The following is a 20522-nucleotide window of genomic DNA, read 5'->3' as shown; positions in this document are numbered from 1 at the left end:
AATCCTAATAAGACTTTTCATTAACATGTTGGCAGGGATTTATAAATTCTAGGTTTAAACAATTAACATGCTGAATTTACAGAGGTAAAACACTTACATGCCAAATACACTATGCCTGGGTTACCTAATTTTTCACTGTCTCTGAATTGGTACTCATTAGCTCCAAGAAAGTAAGGGCCATGTCTGGGTGTTCACCTTTATATGAAAACTGCTTAGCAAAACTCCTGGCCCCCAGCAGGATTCTGGTAAATAAATGAATGAAAAACAAATACATTTTTAAAGAAAGTATAGAAAGTGGGAAATAAAGCTTCCCTGAAACCTCAGCTTACTAGCTCCCTGGCAAATTAAAGAGGTATACTATATCTAGAGGTTAAATGATACAAATTGGAGCTTAAACATTTTCAACAAAAATCTTACATGTTCTACAGTTTTATATCCTTAATCAGATTCAGTAAATATAATTCAAGTATCTTGATAGCTTGGTACATATATTTATTATTAACAGCTCATGCGATGTTCACGTGACATACATAAAGTTCCATGAATTAGAACCTGCTCTGAACATGTCATCTATATCATGGGGGCGGGGGGGTATGTTTTTCCCATTTCCATAAAAATTCAATGAAGCACAGTGTATCTGCTGGTCTACCTGAGAAGTACAACATGGTTGTCTTCCTTCACAGGTGCTAAATGAAAGCCTTGGTCTTCTTGAAAAAGATTTTCTTATCCTCCAGAACAGCACCATTCAACATAAATATAACACAGGGAACATATGTAATTTTAAATTTTCACAACACATTCTCATTTCAACATGTAATCAGCACAAACTGAAACCGTTTGCATCCTTTCCTTTTCATACTAGAACCTAGAAATCCCGGGTGCATTTTACACAGACCTCCATTCGACCTACCCGCATTTCAGGTGGCTGGGAGCAACTACATTGGCCAACTGCAGCTCTAGAAAAACCTCCCCTCCTATGCCTAAGTGAGCTGCATACCCTGTGAACTTGTAGCTCCTACTCTAGCTCATCTGTACTGTTGGTTTATGTGGTAGAAAGGACTTTTTTGTCTTTGTTTTAACTAATTCAGGAAACCATCAACATCCTCCTCCTTAGGACTGTTTTTTTTTCCTGAGATCTCCTTAGTGTATGGAAGACAATAAATATTGCCGGTATAAATGATGTTAAACTGTACACCTTGAATGCAAAGATGAATTTGAACACTATTAAAATCCGTTAATAAACGTTCTTTTGTCCATGTTTCATCCTGAGTAATGCCTGTTTCACAGAAAAGTTATTTAAAAAAAAAAAAAAAATCTTTCTTGTAACGCTCCTTTAGAGGGTAAGCTCTAAACATGTAAGGATACAGTTGTCGTGGGAGTGTGCGCTCCTGGGGAAGAGAGGTGAGGCAACAACTGAAACGTACTTAAGACCTACTATGTGCAGGAAGGTTCACCTACCTGTCTTCAGCTAAAGCAAACCCTCCAGCCGAGACATTGCTATCCACACCACAGAATCAGCAGGCAGTGGAAATTCACGCAGCTACACATAACTGCCTGGTGAAGCTCAAAAACTACCTTCCCTCAGGCCCTAGTCTTAGAAAGTCAAACTCGGCTACCCAGGGGTGGGCGACCTCGCCTTTCCGCGGTTCTCAGAGCTCCTGGATGTTCCAGACGGACCCCGCGGCCAGGTGCTCGCTCCCCGCGGTAAGCGCGAGCGCGTCCGGCCCGCCGGCAGGGCCTCTCGGGCCGCGGCTGCGCAGGGCTGACGGCCAACGAGACGGGGTTCCCGGCCTTCCTAAGCCTGCAGGGGTCAACACGCTACCCACCCTCGGCACGCACGCGCCACAAATCTGCCCCAGCCCCGAAGCTGCCGCCCCCGCCCACCCCGTCCCGGGACTTTCCTCCCCAAGAGGCCCTCCCGCAGCGAGCCCTCCACCCTGGGCTAGCCAGAGCCCGGCAGGCGCGGAGGCGCCCCGCTGCCACTCGGCGGCGCTTGTCCGGAGGCACGCCGCGGCGTCCGAGGACAGGGAAACCCTGCCCTCGGAGAGCGCCGACTCCTCCGCGGCCTCTTGACACAGCGGTCTCTTCACCCACGAGGCCCCGACCCGGGGCTGACGGGCTCGCGACTGTCCTGCCAATCAGATACGTTTTTCTCCGGATGGCCAGCCGACCAATCACCGCGCGCGGGTGTCTTCTTCGGCTCTTCGGCTCTTCGGCCCTTCGGCCCTTCGGTTCGCCGGCGTTCGCTGTTGCTGGCCCTCCCCGGCCTTCCGCACCGCTCTAAAGCTTAGTTCTCCTTGTTTAATTTCCTCTTTTTTCTCAGACACTTCCGGGTCCTGCGTCGCTCCGGAAGCCCGCGAGTTCCGGAAGCCTGGGTAATCCAGGTTCTGCTAGGAGAAGTCAGGCTTCCCAGAGAATGTTTCAGAAAAAGTTACGTGGAACGGGGGCGTTTCTCAGACTCGTAAGGTCAGTGTCTGCCGGAGAGAACCGGAGTGCAAACCTGAGGTCTTGGTTACAGCTGGGAGGGCGTGGAGTTTCACGACCTTGTCGCTGTCGCCCTTAGCTTCAGTTTCCCCGTTTATTGGCTTCCTGTCTTCCTGGAAAAAGCAAATCAAAGTGTGATTTTTGGGAAAGGCAATGAAGCAATCCCGAGCTCCTAAAAATGATCTTAGAATCGCACCATTAAAAAGAAAAAAAAAAACAAAACAGTGCTAGACTTGAGTTCCTGTGCCTTCCTCGAGGTGACCAAGACACTTCGAAATCACCGCGCATTTGGCGTTGGTGAGGTTTAATTCCTTATGAATGGCTTAAGAATTATGCAGTGTTCAAAATACTTAATATCGGATGGCTCATGTAAAGTGTTATATTTGGTACAAAAATAAGTTGAGTATGCTTAAGTTTCTAACATTTTTGAAAGCCTGTGAACTTAGAACTAGTTTTAATTTTCTTGAGGAGGAAGAGCTGTCGCGAATGTTCTTGCGTAATTGCTTGCAATGAGTTTCTTATATTTAACATTGATTTCTGATAACTGTGAGAATAATTGACATTTTTCTTCTGGTATTTTAAAATAAAAGTCATTGTTTCTTTACTTATTTCTTTAGGTCCCATTTTCCAAAACATCACATTTAGTGAAAGGGCTTTTCACGAGACCAAGTTGTGTTGTTGACTTTTCACATCTAACACGTTCTGGTAGTCTTGATGCCCCTTGAGAATTTTTTACCTTAACAATTTCAAGCAGTTACAGGGAGATTGAGACTTTCCACACTACAATTTGCAGTCTAAACATCTTCCCCTAATACATTAACTTTAGTTAAACCTGAAAAAAATAAACTTGGGATGGCTGACTTCTTTTTCACTTTATCTTCTCTCTGATCTGCCCATATTTTCAATTACTTGTATCCAGAAACATTAGAGTTTAATGATCTTGAGTCAGAAGGAGATTGCAAAGAAAAGAGGTAATGGAATTATTTACAAAGTCAAAAAAACGGCTTTTATATATACACGGAGTGTATATTACATATATATGTAATATAGATACATATTATAGATACATATGTAATATATAATATATATCTATATCTGTATTCCCCCCCCTTAAAAAAAAAAAGGAAGAAAATGGAAATAACAGGACATAGTAAAGAGAATACTACACTAAATCAAGAGAATTGAATGCTAGTCCTGACTCTGGTTTCGTTTGACCCACCCTACCTTGTGGTCTTAATCTCTTCATTTTTAGAAATTAGGAGTGTCAGTCAATCTGTGGTTTTAAATCTGTTCTGTAGAAGAATTCCTGTAGAAATTCCCTGGAACCACGCAAGGGAGAAACAAAGCAAGCCGACTCTCAGCCATATTTTACAAGAGTAGCTATTTTATGTGTTGTTTGAAAAAGTGTTTTCTGTTAAGAAAATTAAATTCATGTCTTTGAGGAGATGATCTGTGTTTCCTTCTAGCGTTAAGATTCTGTTTCTTAGGGTATTCATTTGTATCCAATGTGCATTCATTCGATTTGTACAGTTTTTTAAATAGTAAAAGATAAATTCATGGTTAATTCATTACTGAAAGCCTCGAACCTCTGTGTTGTCTCATTGTTTAGTAAGTACAAATTTCAAATTTAATTCTTCATGATCAGAATCATAATTCTTTATTTTTCTCTCTTCCTCCTACCCTTGTATTTTAATACCAAATTTTTAGGAATAAATTTATGTTTTGAGTCCTAGCCCCGTGTTTTCCTCAGAGCGTCACGTAATTTTAAAGTGTCTTTCTCTCTTGCACTCCACTGTGCTCAGGTTCCTGTTGCACAAGGAAATGTATGGCATATGCACAATCTTTATTTCTGGACAAAAGTTCTGCTCTGAATCACTTGCTCCTTTTTTTCCTCCCTTGATTATCTTGGGCAACTTAGAAGCAAATTGGATGTCCCCTTTATCTCCTTCCTGTGAAATGACACCAGTTTCTAAACATTCCATGTTCCTCTTCAGTTCCTTTGGAATGTGGAAGAAACCTCTGGAGAAAAGCTCTGTCCTGCTCCATTTGCCCCATGTAATCCTGGCACTGCAAACACCAGCACTGTCATTTCTCTACATGGAGGTGGAGGCAGGGAAAAGATGGCTAGCACACACTCTTCTTCCCACTGTGCACTGTTTATCAACTTTTCAACCTTTACCGTCTGTAAAATCAAAATGCCCTTTTCTGTATTGCTTTCTATTCTTTTAATATATTTTCCTTCTTTTTTTTTTTTCAGAGCTCTTCCTTCTTAACTGCCTGCCAATAAGGTGAGATAAAATTCCATCCAATCTGTGTTTTCTTCTTACGGTTAAAACAAAAATACCCAAGAGCTGTAGAGTAGTTCTGTTTTGATTATGCATAACTGTTCCCTTCTAGTAATAGATGAATTGGCATTGCCTCTACTTTGCATATAGTGTGTGTTCATAGCAGTTAAATGAATGTTCACGCCTCATTTTTTTCACCCACATATTCCCTTTGTTCAGATTTGACTTTCAGTCTCTTTGAATGGTTCTCTGACCACATATATAGAGTCAGGGAGAGAGAATGTAGACAAGATGCATCCCAGGCAACACGGGCAACTTTACCACGTTCCTTTACTTTCTTTCCCCATTTTACAGTCCTGAGAGCTTGACTGGCAGTCTGGTCTTGTGAATGGTCATGAGGGGAAAAAAATTAGCTTTGAGCTCTGCGGGATTGAATCCATACTACTTACTAACTCCCTTTGTGTGTTCCACAGTTTCTCTAGTGTTTACCAGAAATTTCCTGATTGTCAGTCTGACCTTAAATAGGTGCTTAATCTTCTCAGGCCTAACTTTTGTCTTCTTAAAATGGACGTGATAGTACTTACTGTGTGATAAGGATTATATGAGATAAAGAATGTAAAGAAAACATAATGCCTTGCACATAATAATGTATCACGTGATACTTCTTCCTTTTCCATTGCTAATAATGCCTCTTCTGCTTTGTGGATATTTCCATATTGTCTTGAATGCAGTAAAATATGCAATTAAACATGTATGCCAGTAATATGAAAGTCATTTAAAATTCTCTTCTTAGGTTCTAAAGCCTTTTTCTAATTTTATAGCATATTAAAGATCTAGTTGCTTCATGTGTTTCATGTGGCTCTTTGTTTATCCTTGGATTGTAATTTCTGCTGTAGTCCATGCCTACACTCTTAATGGTGCTTAGCCTTTAAAATAGCCCTATTTGTATGTCATGTTGTGCTCCTAAAGTGTTTATGTTCATCTTTTAGGCCCGTTACCACCTTGTCAGTCGAAGACACTAGTTCAGAGCATGGCTCTGCCACTTCTAGGTGTGTGATTTTACACAAGTCAGCAAATCTCTTTCTCTCTATGCTTCAGTTTCCTTGTTTTAAAACATAAATGATAAAAGAACCTCTTTGATTAATATTGCAAGGATGAAGTTATTTAATATTTATTTTTGCAAAGGATACTTAGCCATGATAGTTCCTTATTAGCACTTGATAACTGGTAAATGGTATATATTTACTACAGTCGTAAACTCATAAATTGGTAGGGAGTATCTTCCATAATGCTTTGCTGGGTTTTTTTCTCTATGATAGTGTCTTTGTCTCACATGTTCTGTTTTGATTTCTCTACTTTCTCTAGCCTTTTTCAAACTCATGTCCAACATTACCATTTCCGCAGTTGGAAACGGCTGTTCTTTTTTTTTTTTTTTCTTCCTCTTCCAAACTTTCCTAAAACAGTCACTATGAGGATTCTAAATAGGTAGACTTTTCATAGTTAATTTTTTAAATTGATTCTTATATCTTTTAACTGCTAGAGAGTATAATGTGGTAAAATGACTTGTCCAGAGGCACACAGCCTGTTGATGAACCTGGGCTAAAATACAGAACTAATCAGAACCAGTTGAACTCTCTTTCCCCATATTCAGTCAAACATCTGCTCTTTATTTTCACAACATGCTTTCTCTCTTAAAGACTCAGAAGTATCAACTTTCTGAAAGAAAAGATTATGAGTGCCATGCTTTTCTCTTAAAAATGTATTTGTAAAGCTAGGCCAACATATTGGAAATTCTGTTTTAAGGTTTGAAAAAACCAGAGGGAAACTTTTCTGTTTGTTTTAGGTACTTGAATAAGTACATCATAAATATAATAGGGAGAATGCTTAATTGTGTAAGACTTACTATAGTCTTGAAGATTGTAGTATTTGAGTTGAGTTTCCTTTTCTTCCTGAATTAAAAAAAAATATATGTATAATATGTATATATATATATATAGCATATATGTATATATATATAGTGGGTATGTATGTATACATATACATACATATATATGTGTGTGTATATATATATATACATACATATATATATGTATGTATATATATATATATATTCTCATCTGGTAGGGCAAGTTGTTCATCTTTTTGAGCAATTTATGCTATTGTGGAGTTTATCCTTCAGATATATTTTAGAAACATTTTGTTGAGTACTCACTACCACTCCCCAAAAGAAAAATCCTGTTTGGATTTTGATGAAGGTTACATTTAAAAGTAATTTAGAAGAATTTAGTGTCCACAACAGAATTTTAAAATTTCACACGTCTTGTCCATACCCCAAAGAGTACAATTGGGATTTGTAGCATTGGATATCTATAAACTATTGAAACTTAGTTTATATTTGATGAAAGAGAGGAACAACAGAATAGTGACAAGTCATTTAGCAAGCCTGTGGCAGAAGTGGGATTTGAACTTCTTGTTGTTGACTTCTAGGCCTATTCACAGTGCCAGAGGTCGCAGTGTCCTAATGGATCTCAGTCATAGCTTTTTCTCTTTTGCTCGTGTTTGAAATGTGCTCTGGGAATCGGTGTCCTGTTAAATCCCTCTTTGATGCATGTCCCACTTATTAGTATTGATTTCAATACAATGGACAGTAAATCTATCTGACTACACAAAGGAAATAAAATAGTAAGGTGTAGGTTCAAAGCTTAAGATCTCCAGTTATAGGACTTTATTCACATAACCTCATAATATGAAACCATTTATTTAAAATTTTTTCAAACCTAAAAGGAAAAAAATGAATGTATTGTCTCATCCATTTTGATTACTAGAACCTTTGGGATAGGGTGGCAGTGACATTGTCATACTAAAAATTAGTTGATTGTTGTGGATCTGGAAAAGTATGGCCTGGCAGTGGTTGCACAGATGGTTTGATACCTTAGAGATTACTTGGGAATCACATGTTTCTGCTGACAGAGTTTACAGGACTGTAAATTTAAATGTAGAATTTTTGTAGGCAGCATGCATTGACAAATATGCCTAATGGTAATACATCTAGTACTGAGAGTCTCGGAACAGGTCAATAATAATGTGTATATTGATAGCAGCAATGTAGGAGATGTTACTTGGTATTATAGCTAAAAATCCATGTTATCCCCTTAATCATAATTACATTAATATTGACAAGCCCTTGACAATACCCACATTATTATTGATAGATTTCTGTCAATAACATGTTTTAAATAAAATATATTCATTCATAATTTGTACTATACTCAATAAAAGCTCTGAAATACATCCTGAAAATTCTTCCTTCTTTAGTGAGATGCAATCATTTGATTTGGGTTTGGAATGTGATATAGATGGCAAAGTTTTATTTAGGGGAATGGAAAGCATAAAAGGAAAAGAGTAGTTATTTAAGGGATAAGCTCTTAGTAAATGAATTTCGGGTTTTTTTTCTTTTTTCTGTGAAAGAAAAGCAGTGTGACTTGTCTAGTGATAAAATGTTGCCTTGAGCATCTTTTTCACATACTCTTAACATAGTAGTGTCCTTCACTAGACACATATTGTTTAGTACCAATTATACTTCTAATTATTTTTAAAAGTCTCTTTGCATGACCATAAACATATCCCCCTGGTTGGCCCTTTAGATCTTAAATTAGTATGGTTTGGGAGGTGGGGATTGGGAAGGGAGTTATAGAATTGTGTATTAGAAGAATGAAATTTCATGGTAGAATAGGAAAAGGTATTGCCTGTTTTTAGCATTTTGGAAAAATCAATTTGAATTAAATCTGATGGTGTTTGTTTCAATGCTGAACAATCCCAGCTTTAAAAAAAAAAAAAAAAAAAGATTGTTTTGTATTTTTTTTTTTAAACTATTCAAGTTGGAGCCTACTTTTGAGAACCTAGATACTAAACTACAAAACCCAATAATATGGGGATTGTTAAACCTTACTTAAATTAAATTCCTGAAATAGACTGGCTATTAGTTGGGAGTGGATGGCAATCACTATACCAGAGTCAGGAAGGTATTGGTTTACCAAAAAAGGATTGGGGTTTTTTGATTCAAAAATGCAGGGGTACTGTAATCTTCTTTTGATTTTTATTAGTTCTTAACTTTCATTATTTTAGTTCATTACTTTAAGTTGTTCAGAAAGTTATTAACACCTCAGTTAAGGGCCTTGCATTGTTGCAGGAATCCTAGGACTGGTCTTCATGAACTGCAGCCTTCATTTTCTTCAGTCTTATTGAATTTTGCTATCAGAGTAATCTTTTAAAAATATATCTTGTTATGTCTCTTCTCTTCAATGATTATTCATGTTTATGAAATCACTGCAGTTTCCTTAAAGTGGGCTTTTTGCAGTGGGTTACCTCTTCAGCCAGTCTGTCCTGTCAGCTTGTTGTGCTTAGTCACAGCAGATGACTTGATTCTTTGCTTGTAGGTAACAAGCACAGCACAGTGATGGGAATTAAATAACGACGGATGCAGCTCACGTTGGAACCCATCCCAATATCTCCCAGATAAACTATGGCCATGTTTCATGGCTTGCACATTTCTGGGGTTTGCACACAACCTGTTCTTGTGTCTTAAATGACCTTTTTTTCTTTTCTGCCTGGAGAGTTTTGTGATCCTTCACATTTCAAGATTCATTCTTTGCTTCAGAGATCAATGGCTAGTCCTGATCATAGTAGCATCCTATTTCTTTAAAAATGATTGACTAAAAGGAAGTTAACTGAGAGTTAAATTTTTGGATTGAATTCCTGGTACCTAGGAAATTGCCTGGCATTTGGTAAGTGCTCAAAAAATGTTGGTTAAATTGAGCCACTTGTCAGAGAATTAGGATTCACTAAAACACTCTCCTTACATTATATTGAGAATAACTTTATGTGACTTTTACAGGTATTTATGACATTTTGCAATGCTTCACACCTGTTCTGAACAATTATTGTTGTACAGCAGTGGAGGGAAGAGGATTCTATAGTCAGATTAATTGAATTTCTAGTTATTTCTGTTTTATCAGTTTCTTCTACTCCAGGGCCTTCCCCTTCTCTAAAGCCAACATTCTAGAATAACTGTATCTGTGCAAAAAGGGAAACAAAAGGAAGAGGAATGGAATGTCACGTGTTGGTGATGAACTAAGGTTGGATGCCCATCTGGACTGCCTGTACCATGTCCTGTTCAGCAAAGCACCCTAGGGTCAGATAATCAGTGTGCATTCCTGAAGTTTTCTTACTTCCAAATGACAGGCATTACCATATTGATGAGGGTTAAATAACCAAGGGAGAGGGTCCTGCTGGGACCCATCCCCATTCTCTCAGAATTCCTCCTCCATCATCTCCTTTCAGATAAGATACAAGAGTGTGATGAGTTTTACTGAACCATGTCCCTGCCCCTTCTCGCCTAGCCCCCATACACGTACACATCATAGTGATGTCATGTTCACTATTTAACTGCCACAATTATATTTTAATTTTGTAGTCAGTATTTCCTGGAAAAAAAAAAAATCCCTTGACCACAGGTTGATTGAGGCATTAGTATGAGTAATAATGAAGATTTCAGTCTTTTGAAATAAATTTGCCAAAAACAACTCAGAGTCTTTTTCTTCTGATGCCCATCCCTAGCCAAAGAAGCAATAATATAGTAATAATAATACTTGCCAGTTTCCAAACCACTTTCATAACATTATCTGGTTTAATCTCAACAACTTTGTGTGGTAGCTGTTATTTCCAACTTTGTGAAGAATCCGAGGGTAATGACTTTTTTTTTTAAGATCACATAGCAAGTAAGTGACAAAGCTGGAACTTGAGCTCAGGTCTGATTGGTTTTAAATTTGCTTTTTTCTACTCTGTCACAGTTGCCTAAATAGGAATGTAGAGCATAGGGAGGGGTATTCCACTTGAACTTACTATGGTGTGTAACGGACAGTGTCTGTTCTATGTTTACAACTAAAAGAAGTCACAAAAATGACTAAAATGTTGGAAAGTAAAACCTAAAACAAAAAAATAGAGAAATTATTCATCTGGAAAAGCAAAGGCTGAAGAACAGTTTAATGATAGTCTTTTGGTCCATTACGTAGGGAGGAGATCGAGCCCAGCTGTTCTTAATCTACAATGAGGCCAGGCCTGGGGAGAAAAAGAGGAAAGGGGAAAAAAAAAGTTAAACTGTAACAGAAGGGATAAGAAAGAATTTTTCGATAATAAGGATTGTTAAATATTGGATTGGTTAGAGAGTGTGTTAAGTCTCCTTTTCTGGCAGCCATTAAAAATTCCTGTCTTTGCTAAATGTTAAGTATGATTCCTCCAGAAATGAGGTATTTGAAATAGATGATTCTTTTGAGAAACCACTCCCTCTGACCAGTTTTTCACTAAATATAAGTAAGGAACCTGAATAGAGAAGGCTCCCTTCACCATCCAGTTCATCTAGAGGCTTTCCTACAGTATTCAGTCAGTACACTCATTAACTACCAAGCTACTCGTTCCATTGCACATAGATTCAACAGATATTTATTGAGCAGCTACAATGAGCCCATCTTTGTGGTAAACTCTATAATTAATTAACATACTCATCAACCACAATGCAGAACTGATGATGACTCTAGTATTTAAAGATACATAAATTGGCACAACTCATCCTCCAACGTAGTAAGCCGTAGATTTCATCTGATACTCAACTGAAAAAAAATAATCGATCCAGTCCAGTTTTGGGGGTGTGAGAGACGTAAGAGGAGGGAACTGGTAGTGTGGACTTATATCCATGTACAGTAAGGTCAGAGCTTTTCAAGGGTTGACAATAAGAGAGCTTCCCTTATCTTGCTGACCACAGAAGGTGAAATCTGGGGAAGATGCAGAGTTGTAGCCACTATTATAGTAGTCACATTTGCCATATGCCCACATACCATAGATGATTGTAGAATTTTGCATGAGGAAGACTTAGCTAGAAATCAGTCACTTTGTAGGTGGTGGGTGCTTTGAGCAAAAAGTATAAGATAAGACACTTTTCCTTAACTGGTTCAGGGAAAGAAGATGCACTGACGTGACTGAAATTACAGGACAGGTGGTTGAGGGCTCAAGTGAGTGGCACAGACCATCACTGCCAGAGTTGAAGGTGGTGATAATAGGAGTTGGAGATAGTTTTGAAGGTTTCACAAAAAATGTTGAAATATTTTTTGTGAAAATCCTTCAAATGTGGAATGTGAAGGGCAGAGAGTTGAGGGCAGTGGGGATAGTTGGGAGAAAAGGTAAGTGTTTAGGTGCCTGAGAAAAGGCACAGAGTCAGTACTGAAGGATGGCATGGAATTCAAGAGCTGGAGACAGAATTGACTAGGATAGGTCTGAGAAGTTTGTACTTTATTCCAGAGGTAATGATGAGGTGAGAAACCGGTGATTTGGTAAGTGTAGGCAAATACACTTTTGGTTTTGCTTACGGGTTTTTTTTTTTTTAAAGTTCTAGTTTTTTTCCTCAATTACATAACTGATGTAAGTTAGAAAATTTGTAAACTGCAGAAAAAAGTGAAAAAATATCTTACTGATGATTTTTTGCATGAATTTTGGAATTCTTTTTCTACTGAGATAACTTCAAAGTGTTATATATATTCTCTTTGAGGACCTGTGATATCATATACCTCTGTTACCAACCTAGTTGTCTGTTTACTTGCTTGCCACCCTTGCTAGACCTTGGTTAGGGTCCTGAAGTGAGAATAAGGATTTAAAAAAAAAAAACTTTTTGTAAGTTTATTTTTTTATTTTGAGAGAGAGAGAGAGAGAGAGAGAATGAATGAATCCCAAGCAGGCTCCTCACTGTCAGCACAGAGCCCAATGCAGGGGTTGAACCCACGAACCATGAGATCATGACCTCAGCCAAAATCAAGAGTTGGACACTTAACGGGGCGCCTGGGTGGCTCAGTCGGTTAAGCGTCCGACTTCGGCTCAGGTCATGATCTCGCGGTCTGCGAGTTCGAGCCCCGCGTCGGGCTCTGGGCTGATGGCTCAGAGCCTGGAGCCTGCTTCCGATTCTGTGTTTCCCTCTCTCTCTGCCCCTCCCCCGTTCATGCTGTGTCTCTCTCTGTCTCAAAAATAAATAAACGTTAAAAAAAAAAAAGAGCTGGACACTTAACCAACTGAGCCACCCAGGCACCCTAGGATGGTTTTTTATCTCTGCATCCCAAGCACCTAGCAGGTCTAGGATATATCGATGGTCATAGAGTGTGTGATCTCTAATCTCACAAGGTCTACTTTAACCAAAGAAAGGGAAAGCCAAAGACCGTGTAGGATTTCTAATATCCACTGTGGATGTAGAAATGAGAACTAAACAGAAATGAGTGAAAGGGCAGGCAGGCAGCACAGCGCCATATGGATGATAGATGTGCCAGAAAAATCACAAAGTTTGCTTTGGAATGGACCAGCCCACTCATTCTCAACATCACCAGGAAACTGGTTAGAAATGCAAATTCTTGGCTCTCGTTCCAGGCCTACTGAATCAGAAACTCTGGAACTGAGACACTGTAGTCTAAGAAGTACAAGCGATCATGATAAACGCTCAAGTGTGGAAACCACTAGCAGAGAAGAACAGTGAGACTACAGGACTGATGTGAAGACCACAGTATAGGAAGATTGGAAACCCACAGATGTGTGTGATGTCAGTGAACATAACCATTGAACAACCATGGTAGTTGGAACGGGAAAACTAGGACAGTAAGGTTATGTTGTTACAAAGAAAGCTGAGTATGTTGTAAATGGACAGGATCTACTGATCTTGTTTAGTTCACTGCCTTCCTGATCTTAGCATTTAGGTAGGGCAGGTAGATTTAAAATAGATTAGTCCTAGGAGAGGGACCCCACATTCAAAATCTACCCTCAGATTGTCTCTCCTATATCTCCACACACCTGCCTACAAACTCTAGCTGTCTCATCGGAGCCTCAGATCTCTAAAACTACTGTGGTCATTACCTTTCCCTTCAAACCTGTATCACTGCTTGTGTTTCCTATTTCAGCAAATTGGGTTATCATCCACTCAGTTCAGTTATCCTTGGCTTATTTCTCCCTAAATCGTGTCAGTTCTACCTCTTCGTAGCTTTAAAGATACCTATTTTTCTCCAGCCCTGCTGATATCTTTATAATTTAGACCATCATTATTTTCTCATTGATCACTTTAATAATCATTTAACAGTCATCTTAACTGGTCTCTAAGCCTCAAGTCTTTTCACCCTCAAATCTATTGTGAATATGGCCAGAACAGGCTGTCACAAATGCATATTTGATTAGTTCTTTTCTAAAAACTCTCCAGTGACTCCCCATTAACATAAAATAATGTTGATAAAATACAGCTTCCCCAGCTTGGCTATTAGGGGCTTTACCACTGGTCTCCTGTTTCCTTTCCAGCCTGTTGTCCTTGCACCTTCAGGCCTTGCAGCTGCTCACCCTGTCCTTGGAATGCCATTCTCACCATTCTCTACCAATCTGACACTGCTAGTCCTTCAGGTAGCCACTTAGATAGTACCTCTCCACAAAGCCTTCTCCGACCTCCTGAAGTCTAGTGTTAAGAATAATGCCTTGAATTTCCCCTTGCGTATCCTTCGTTGCACCTATTATTGCCTGTTTATTATTTTATATAGTGCATTCTTCCCCACCCTCCACCACACTACATTATAGTCTCCACAAGGGTTGAGACTGTGTCAGTTCCACCATTACATCATAAGCTCTGACACATTAACTGGCAAATAGCAGATGTACAACAAACATATTGAAATAAGTAATAATCAACAATTTGGATATGGTTGTTTGAAATCATTTTGAAGGCTAATGGGTAGGAATTTGTCTTTTCTATCTTTCACCTACCCCTGACTTTATCCTGTTCATCTAGCATGTGTAGCTTACATCCTGTGTACTGGGCACTGTGCAAGTTGTGAAGATTCACCTGTGACAAGATTCAATCTTTGCAACAGGCTTTATCCTCTAGTGGAGGAAATAGTTTTAAAGTAGTGTGTGTATAGTACATAAAGGCCAAGAAGGTGAAAGAACAGAGTGCTAAGGGAACAACTAGAAGAGGCACCAACCCAAATTTGGGGAGTCAGGAGGAAGTTATGCCTAAGCTATTAATTAAAAATTTAGTACTTAAAAACTGAAAACTGAGTTTTTCAATTAAAGAACAGGAACATACTGTTCCAGATGGAGGGAACAGACCATAAATGTTTACTAGGGAACTAGAGAAGGGGGCACCTTATGACTGCGGGTCATAAGATTGTGTGTTCAGAAGACTTTAGTGTGGGGAATGCACTGAAAAAGCACTGAAATAGGATAGACCAATTAGATGTAATCCAGCAGAGAGATAAGGGCAGCCAGAATTTAGGAAGAGGCTTGCAGGGGAAAGAGTAGTGAATGGATTAAAAAAATATTTGGGGCAAAGAGCAGACCTTGAAGATTGATGCGATTTATAGAGAGAAGAAAGGGAACTCTGTCCTAACCTCCTTCTTTTCCTGTAGTTCCTGGCTAGTATGAGGCAAGGATTTTACAGAATTTGCAGCAAAATCCCCACTGCCATAGCTCTGGGCTGTGGAATTTTGAGGGAGCTGCAGGACGGGGGCAAAGGTGAGATCACCCCAGAAGGCAGATGACATTTATGGGATAGAAGTATTCCTGTCAAATGTCTGGTTTGGGAGGAAAGCAGCACTAAACAACCTGTTATTTAATAGGCACTTTTGTTTTCTGTACCTGAACTTGTAAAGCATGCAGTCTGCCACTGAGTCATCTAGGATCTGTGAGTAATTTAAAAACATCCCTCTTAAAAACCTCTTTAATTGTCAAAACAAACAAACCTCTTTAATTGTCAAAGATATTCTCTCTTTCAAGAGGTGCAAACTCTATTATAGGATGTACTTTCAGTTCTTTAACTCCTAGCAAATTACATGTAATATCTTTTTAGTAAAAATCATAAATAGTATTTGAAAGGACTTTAGAGGTCAGTTTATCTCAGCCCTCAGTTTTGTAAGTAAAAAAAATAAAGCAGAGATTAGGTGAAACAACTTGTCCAAGATAACCATTGCCACACCATTGGTGACAGTGAATTTCAGTGGGACACCTGCCTCCCTCTGTAACTTAGTGTTCTGTTAGTACGCCAGGCTTTTTGAAGGCCCAGCGATCATTCATGATCAAGCTCCATGTGTTCAGGGCCCATTTTAGAAACTGAGTTTAAATAGATTGCTTGTCATAGTTTGGATTTACCAGTTCTTTAATAGTAAGTAAAATATCTATACTGGTCTGTACATTCCTTGACAACAGCAGCCACTGGGTGGCTTGTACATTATAGGCATTTAATAAGTCAGTCATACCTAATTAACTACTAGTCAGTTTTTTCTATTTCTGTAAGGGATTTTTGTCCCCTTAGCACCTATATGATTCTTTAGTGTATTTGTGAAATGGTCCTAGTATATATTTTTACATCATAGTTTTCTTAGAAAACTGTATGGGGGCTCCTGGGTGGCTCAGTTGGTTGAGTGTCTGACTGGCTCAGGCCATGGTCTCATGGTTCACAATTTAGAGCCCTATGTTAGGCTCACTGCTATTGGCAGAGCCTGCTTCAGATCCTCTTCCACCCACTCTCTACCCCTCCCCTGCTCACGCTCTCTCTCTTTCTCTCCCTTTCAAAAATAAATGTTAAAAAGAAAAAACTGTAGGATGTGTACCTTCTTAATATCTTAACAGCATTTCTGTATTCATGTTGCTTTGTGCTAGTATGTATCTTCTAAAATAGTGTGATAGCATAATAAACCCTGATTGGGCATTTTAATTTTTTCTCCTAACTTCCTTTATGGACATAAAACATATTTCAGAAAGATTAAATGACTTGTTAAAAAATATACCTTTGGAGTTAGTAGAAGTGCTGGCAATTAAACTGGGGTCTTGACTTACATTCCTTGGAATGTTCCATAGAGTTCACTGTACTTATTAAGTTCATGTATTTCTCCATTCCTCTTGTTATTATTTAGCATCATCACTGTTAGCATCAGGATTTTATGATCTCTGCTAAAATATCTGACCAAGGAGAATACTTGGAGGTAATTTGTGGAGAAAAAGGTGCAACTTGCTACACCAGTTATTCCTTTGATGAAGGGTCAAAAAAGGAGGAAAAAAAAAAAAAGAAAAGAAAGAAAAGCAAGGAAAAGAGCAAAAGGAGAAAGTAAAAGAAAGAGAAGGAAGAAGGTTGCAGTAAGAGGTGATCGCTCACTGCTCTCTGACACCTGCCAGCCCCGTCTGTGTGTCTTGGGTCATTGGTGTACCACAGTCGTAGACATGTAAGTTGAGGAGATGGTATGAGCTCGCAAACGTCTGATGTTCCCTAATTGTACTTTACCCTAGAGACCTTCAGAGAAGACATGGCTTCCAGAGAAGAGAAGACAAAGAGGACAAACAGAGTGCTAAGAATAAGTCAGTTGGATGCACTTGAACTAAACAAGGCCCTGGAGCAGCTGGTCTGGGCCCAGTTTACTCAGTGCTTTCATGGATTTAAGCCGGGGCTGTTGGCCCACTTTGAACCAGAGGCAAAAGCATTCCTGTGGCTCTTCTTGTGGCGCTTCACCATCTACTCGAAAAATGCCACCGTGGGACAGTCCGTTTTGAATATACAGTACAAAAACGACTTTTCCCCGAAGCAGAGGTACCAGCCACCGAGCAAGAATCAGAAGCTGTGGTATGCTGTGTGTACAATCGGTGGCACGTGGCTGGAGGAGCGCTGCTACGACCTCTTTCGAAACCGTCATCTGGCGTCATTTGGGAAAGCCAGGCAGTGTGTGAACGTCATGGTTGGACTTTTGAAATTAGGTGGGCTGATTAACTTCCTGATTTTCCTTCAGAGGGGCAAGTTTGCAACCTTGACAGAACGTCTCCTAGGCATCTGTTCTGTATTTTGCAAGCCCCAGAGCGTGCGTGAAGTTGGTTTTGAGTATATGAATAGGGAACTTCTCTGGCATGGTTTTGCTGAGTTTCTGATTTTTCTCTTACCACTTATTAATATCCAGAAGTTGAAAGCTAAATTATCCTCATGGCGTATTCCTCTGATTGGTGCTCCTAACGGTGACAGTACCTTAGCCACCAGCGGCAAACAGTGTTCTCTGTGTGGAGAGTGGCCCACCATGCCTCACACCATAGGATGTGAGCATATCTTCTGTTACTACTGTGTTAAGAGTAGTTTCTTATTTGACATGTACTTTACGTGTCCTAAGTGTGGCACAGAGGTACACAGTCTGCAGCCACTGAAGTCGGGAATCGAGATGTCAGAAGTGAATGCTCTTTAGAAACGAAGACTGTGTCCTCTGAGGAAAACTGTATTGTGTTTAAGTCCTTAGTATTAGTCATGCTAAGCATACCGTTTAGGTGTTTTTTTTCTGAGGGGAGGTGCTTCTCTGCCACTGTCTTCTGTTCCTTTCCAGGCATGACTAAATTCTAATCACTAGAAACCACATGGTTCTAAATACATTATGTAAACAATAATGTACTACTTTCTCTAAATCATTGCATTCAATTTTTAGTGTTGAGAGGAGTGGACAGTTTTTGTCAGTATACTAAAAATGCTCTTTCATTTTGCTACTTCCTGGAAAGAGGTTAGATTCTAAAACAATTTTGGAGACTCTGGGGTGAGTGTGTATTTATTTTCAGAGATGGCGTTGTAACATCATAATCTGACATTGATAAAGCCCTGTTGTTTTAAACCTTAGGATCTGATGCCCCAGTTGTAATTTTAAGCTTTTCTCTAAAACCCGATTGTAGGGGGTTCGTTTGGCTTCATTCGCAGGCAAAATGAAGGCCACCAGAAGCTCTAGGCTGATGTTCTGCCAACTTTCTGATCCACCTGAAGTGAGGGCTTCCTGCCTAATAGTTCTAGCTAAATCTAGGACTCACTGTCATTGGTCTGCCTGGGACTATGTCCACATTTGTGAACCAGGATAGAAAACTACTACTCTTGATTACTCAGATGTGGGTGACATCCTCACGTGTGTCACATGGACCCGTAGTAGGAGAGTAGGCAGTTCACCACAGGAAACTGAAGTGGCTTTGAAAGAATAGTGGACATGGGGTAGGTAAAAACAACAGATCCCTATTAGAGTTTACATTTGCCTTTTTTACCAAAAGTCTGCATGCGGTTTTTAATTTTACCAGTGATCTAAGTTGATGAGGACATAACTGAATGATTAACTTACTAGATTGCAGATTTGAAAGGATTAAATAAATAAAGTCAACACATTTTGTTATAATAACAATTTGGTTACAGTGTTATTTTGGTAAAGTGTGTTCTGAGTAGATGCCCATACTGTCATAATTTTAACATGAAAGTAGTATTTTACATATATGCTAACTAATAGAGTTGTCAATATTATGGGGTTTTGTGTTTTTCCAGACACTAATGGCAGTACAATGTATTTTTTTAATTTTTTATTGTTATTTAACATCTCCCACCTCACTAAGTGATTACCCACATGGAGTCAGGGAGTATGACTGTTTTGCTCATCACTGGATAACATACCTCTCCAATAGAGACATTCTGTTAGCTGAACAACAAAACCTAATAATCACAGATCGGGTTTTGTAGAAGCAGATGTTGCAACGGTTTTGAAGTTCTTTGGCCTGGATTGGGCCAAAGTAGTCTGACCTTCTTACCTACACCTCTGGGTCACTGGCCATGGGCTTCTCTGGGAAGGGTGTGGCCTAGAGCATGGCGCCTCTCTGCAGCTGAGGCAGACCCTAAAGGAGCTGACCCCATCCTCCAGCTGGGCAACAGATCCATCCTGGGAAGAGCTGGGTGTCCAGCCTAGTGTTTACCACACCTAATACTGTCTCTCCGTTGTTTTCCTTCATAGTTTTCCATTTTTGTTTTTCTTGCTTGCAAGCATGCAGACATCACACTAATGGCAGGTAGCCGTTCAACTTAAAACCATCGGGTTTCGGACTGACTTGTGCACTCAAGTGCTTCAGGGAACTCCAGCTCACTGCAGAGACCTAGGCCTGCTGGCTAAGTTGCTCTGACAGTCCCAAACCCCATTCAGTCCCTGCCTCGCTGTGCACTGCCACAAGACTCGCTTTAACACTGGTGCTTCTATTCCTGTTCCCCAGTGGTCTTAGGGCTCAAGGTGCAATATAACTGGGTCATATTTAGCTCCATGATGTATTTCTGCTTTAGCCTCAAGAACCTAACTATCATCTGTGGGTATCTCCCCTTGGGAAGATAAAAACTTTTACACTAACATTGTTTTTCCTCTCCCATGTAACTTGTTCTCAAATCAGATTTGCTACTTGTGTATATAATGTATCCAGTTGCTTCAGTGATCATATCTAAAATAGGTACCAGTCAAAGTTAACCCAAGGCATGTCCTGCATCCTTGCTCCCAACAACCCCCGCCTCAGAACTCAGTTCTTTAACTCCTCTGAGATTCAGCTTGAAATGCTTGCTTCCTGTGAAATGGACATTCAGTTATATCTACCTTTTAGGACTGTGATGGGAATTAAATAACATCATTCTTTTAAAAATTACTTACGAAGCCCCTACAGGCATTCTTCTATATTCAGAGATTTACTCATAAATAAAAACCCCTGCTCTCATAGAGTTTATATTCATGGAGGAATAATAGACAATAAAGACATATGGAAGATCGTTTCAGATGTTGGAAGTACTCTGAAGTATAAAAGAAATGGAGAGTGACAAGGGATTCTGTTTTAAACTGAATACTCATGGAAGGCCTCTCTGAGGAGTTGAAGTTTGAAAAGACATCAGAA

At 39.5% G+C, this 20522-nt stretch overlaps 1 protein-coding gene across 6 annotated transcripts; it reads left to right on the top strand.

The window, feature by feature from the left end:
* Nucleotides 1-2054: 2054 nt before the first annotated feature.
* On the top strand, nucleotides 2055-19009 carry PEX2 (peroxisomal biogenesis factor 2). 6 transcript variants are annotated; one of them, XM_047842271.1, is made up of 4 exons: nucleotides 2210-2466; nucleotides 4742-4772; nucleotides 13230-13398; nucleotides 17115-19009. In XM_047842271.1, exon 4 carries the CDS (start codon nucleotides 17132-17134, stop codon nucleotides 18047-18049), a length of 918 nt encoding a protein of 305 aa, XP_047698227.1. In that variant the 5' UTR covers nucleotides 2210-2466; nucleotides 4742-4772; nucleotides 13230-13398; nucleotides 17115-17131; the 3' UTR covers nucleotides 18050-19009. The 6 variants fall into 6 exon arrangements, 5 of the variants coding, with proteins under 5 accessions (XP_047698227.1, XP_047698224.1, XP_047698228.1 ...); XM_047842268.1 differs by lacking the exon at nucleotides 13230-13398 and adding an exon at nucleotides 5759-5818; XR_007148545.1 differs by lacking the exons at nucleotides 13230-13398; nucleotides 17115-19009 and adding an exon at nucleotides 16745-17108 and having other exon boundaries at nucleotides 2055-2466.
* The last annotated feature ends 1513 nt before the right edge of the window (nucleotides 19010-20522 follow it).

This window comes from Prionailurus viverrinus, chromosome F2, assembly GCF_022837055.1.
Source record: "Prionailurus viverrinus isolate Anna chromosome F2, UM_Priviv_1.0, whole genome shotgun sequence".
NCBI classification, from domain to species: Eukaryota; Metazoa; Chordata; class Mammalia; order Carnivora; family Felidae; genus Prionailurus; species Prionailurus viverrinus.
This window is presented reverse-complemented; position numbering and strand designations above follow the sequence as displayed.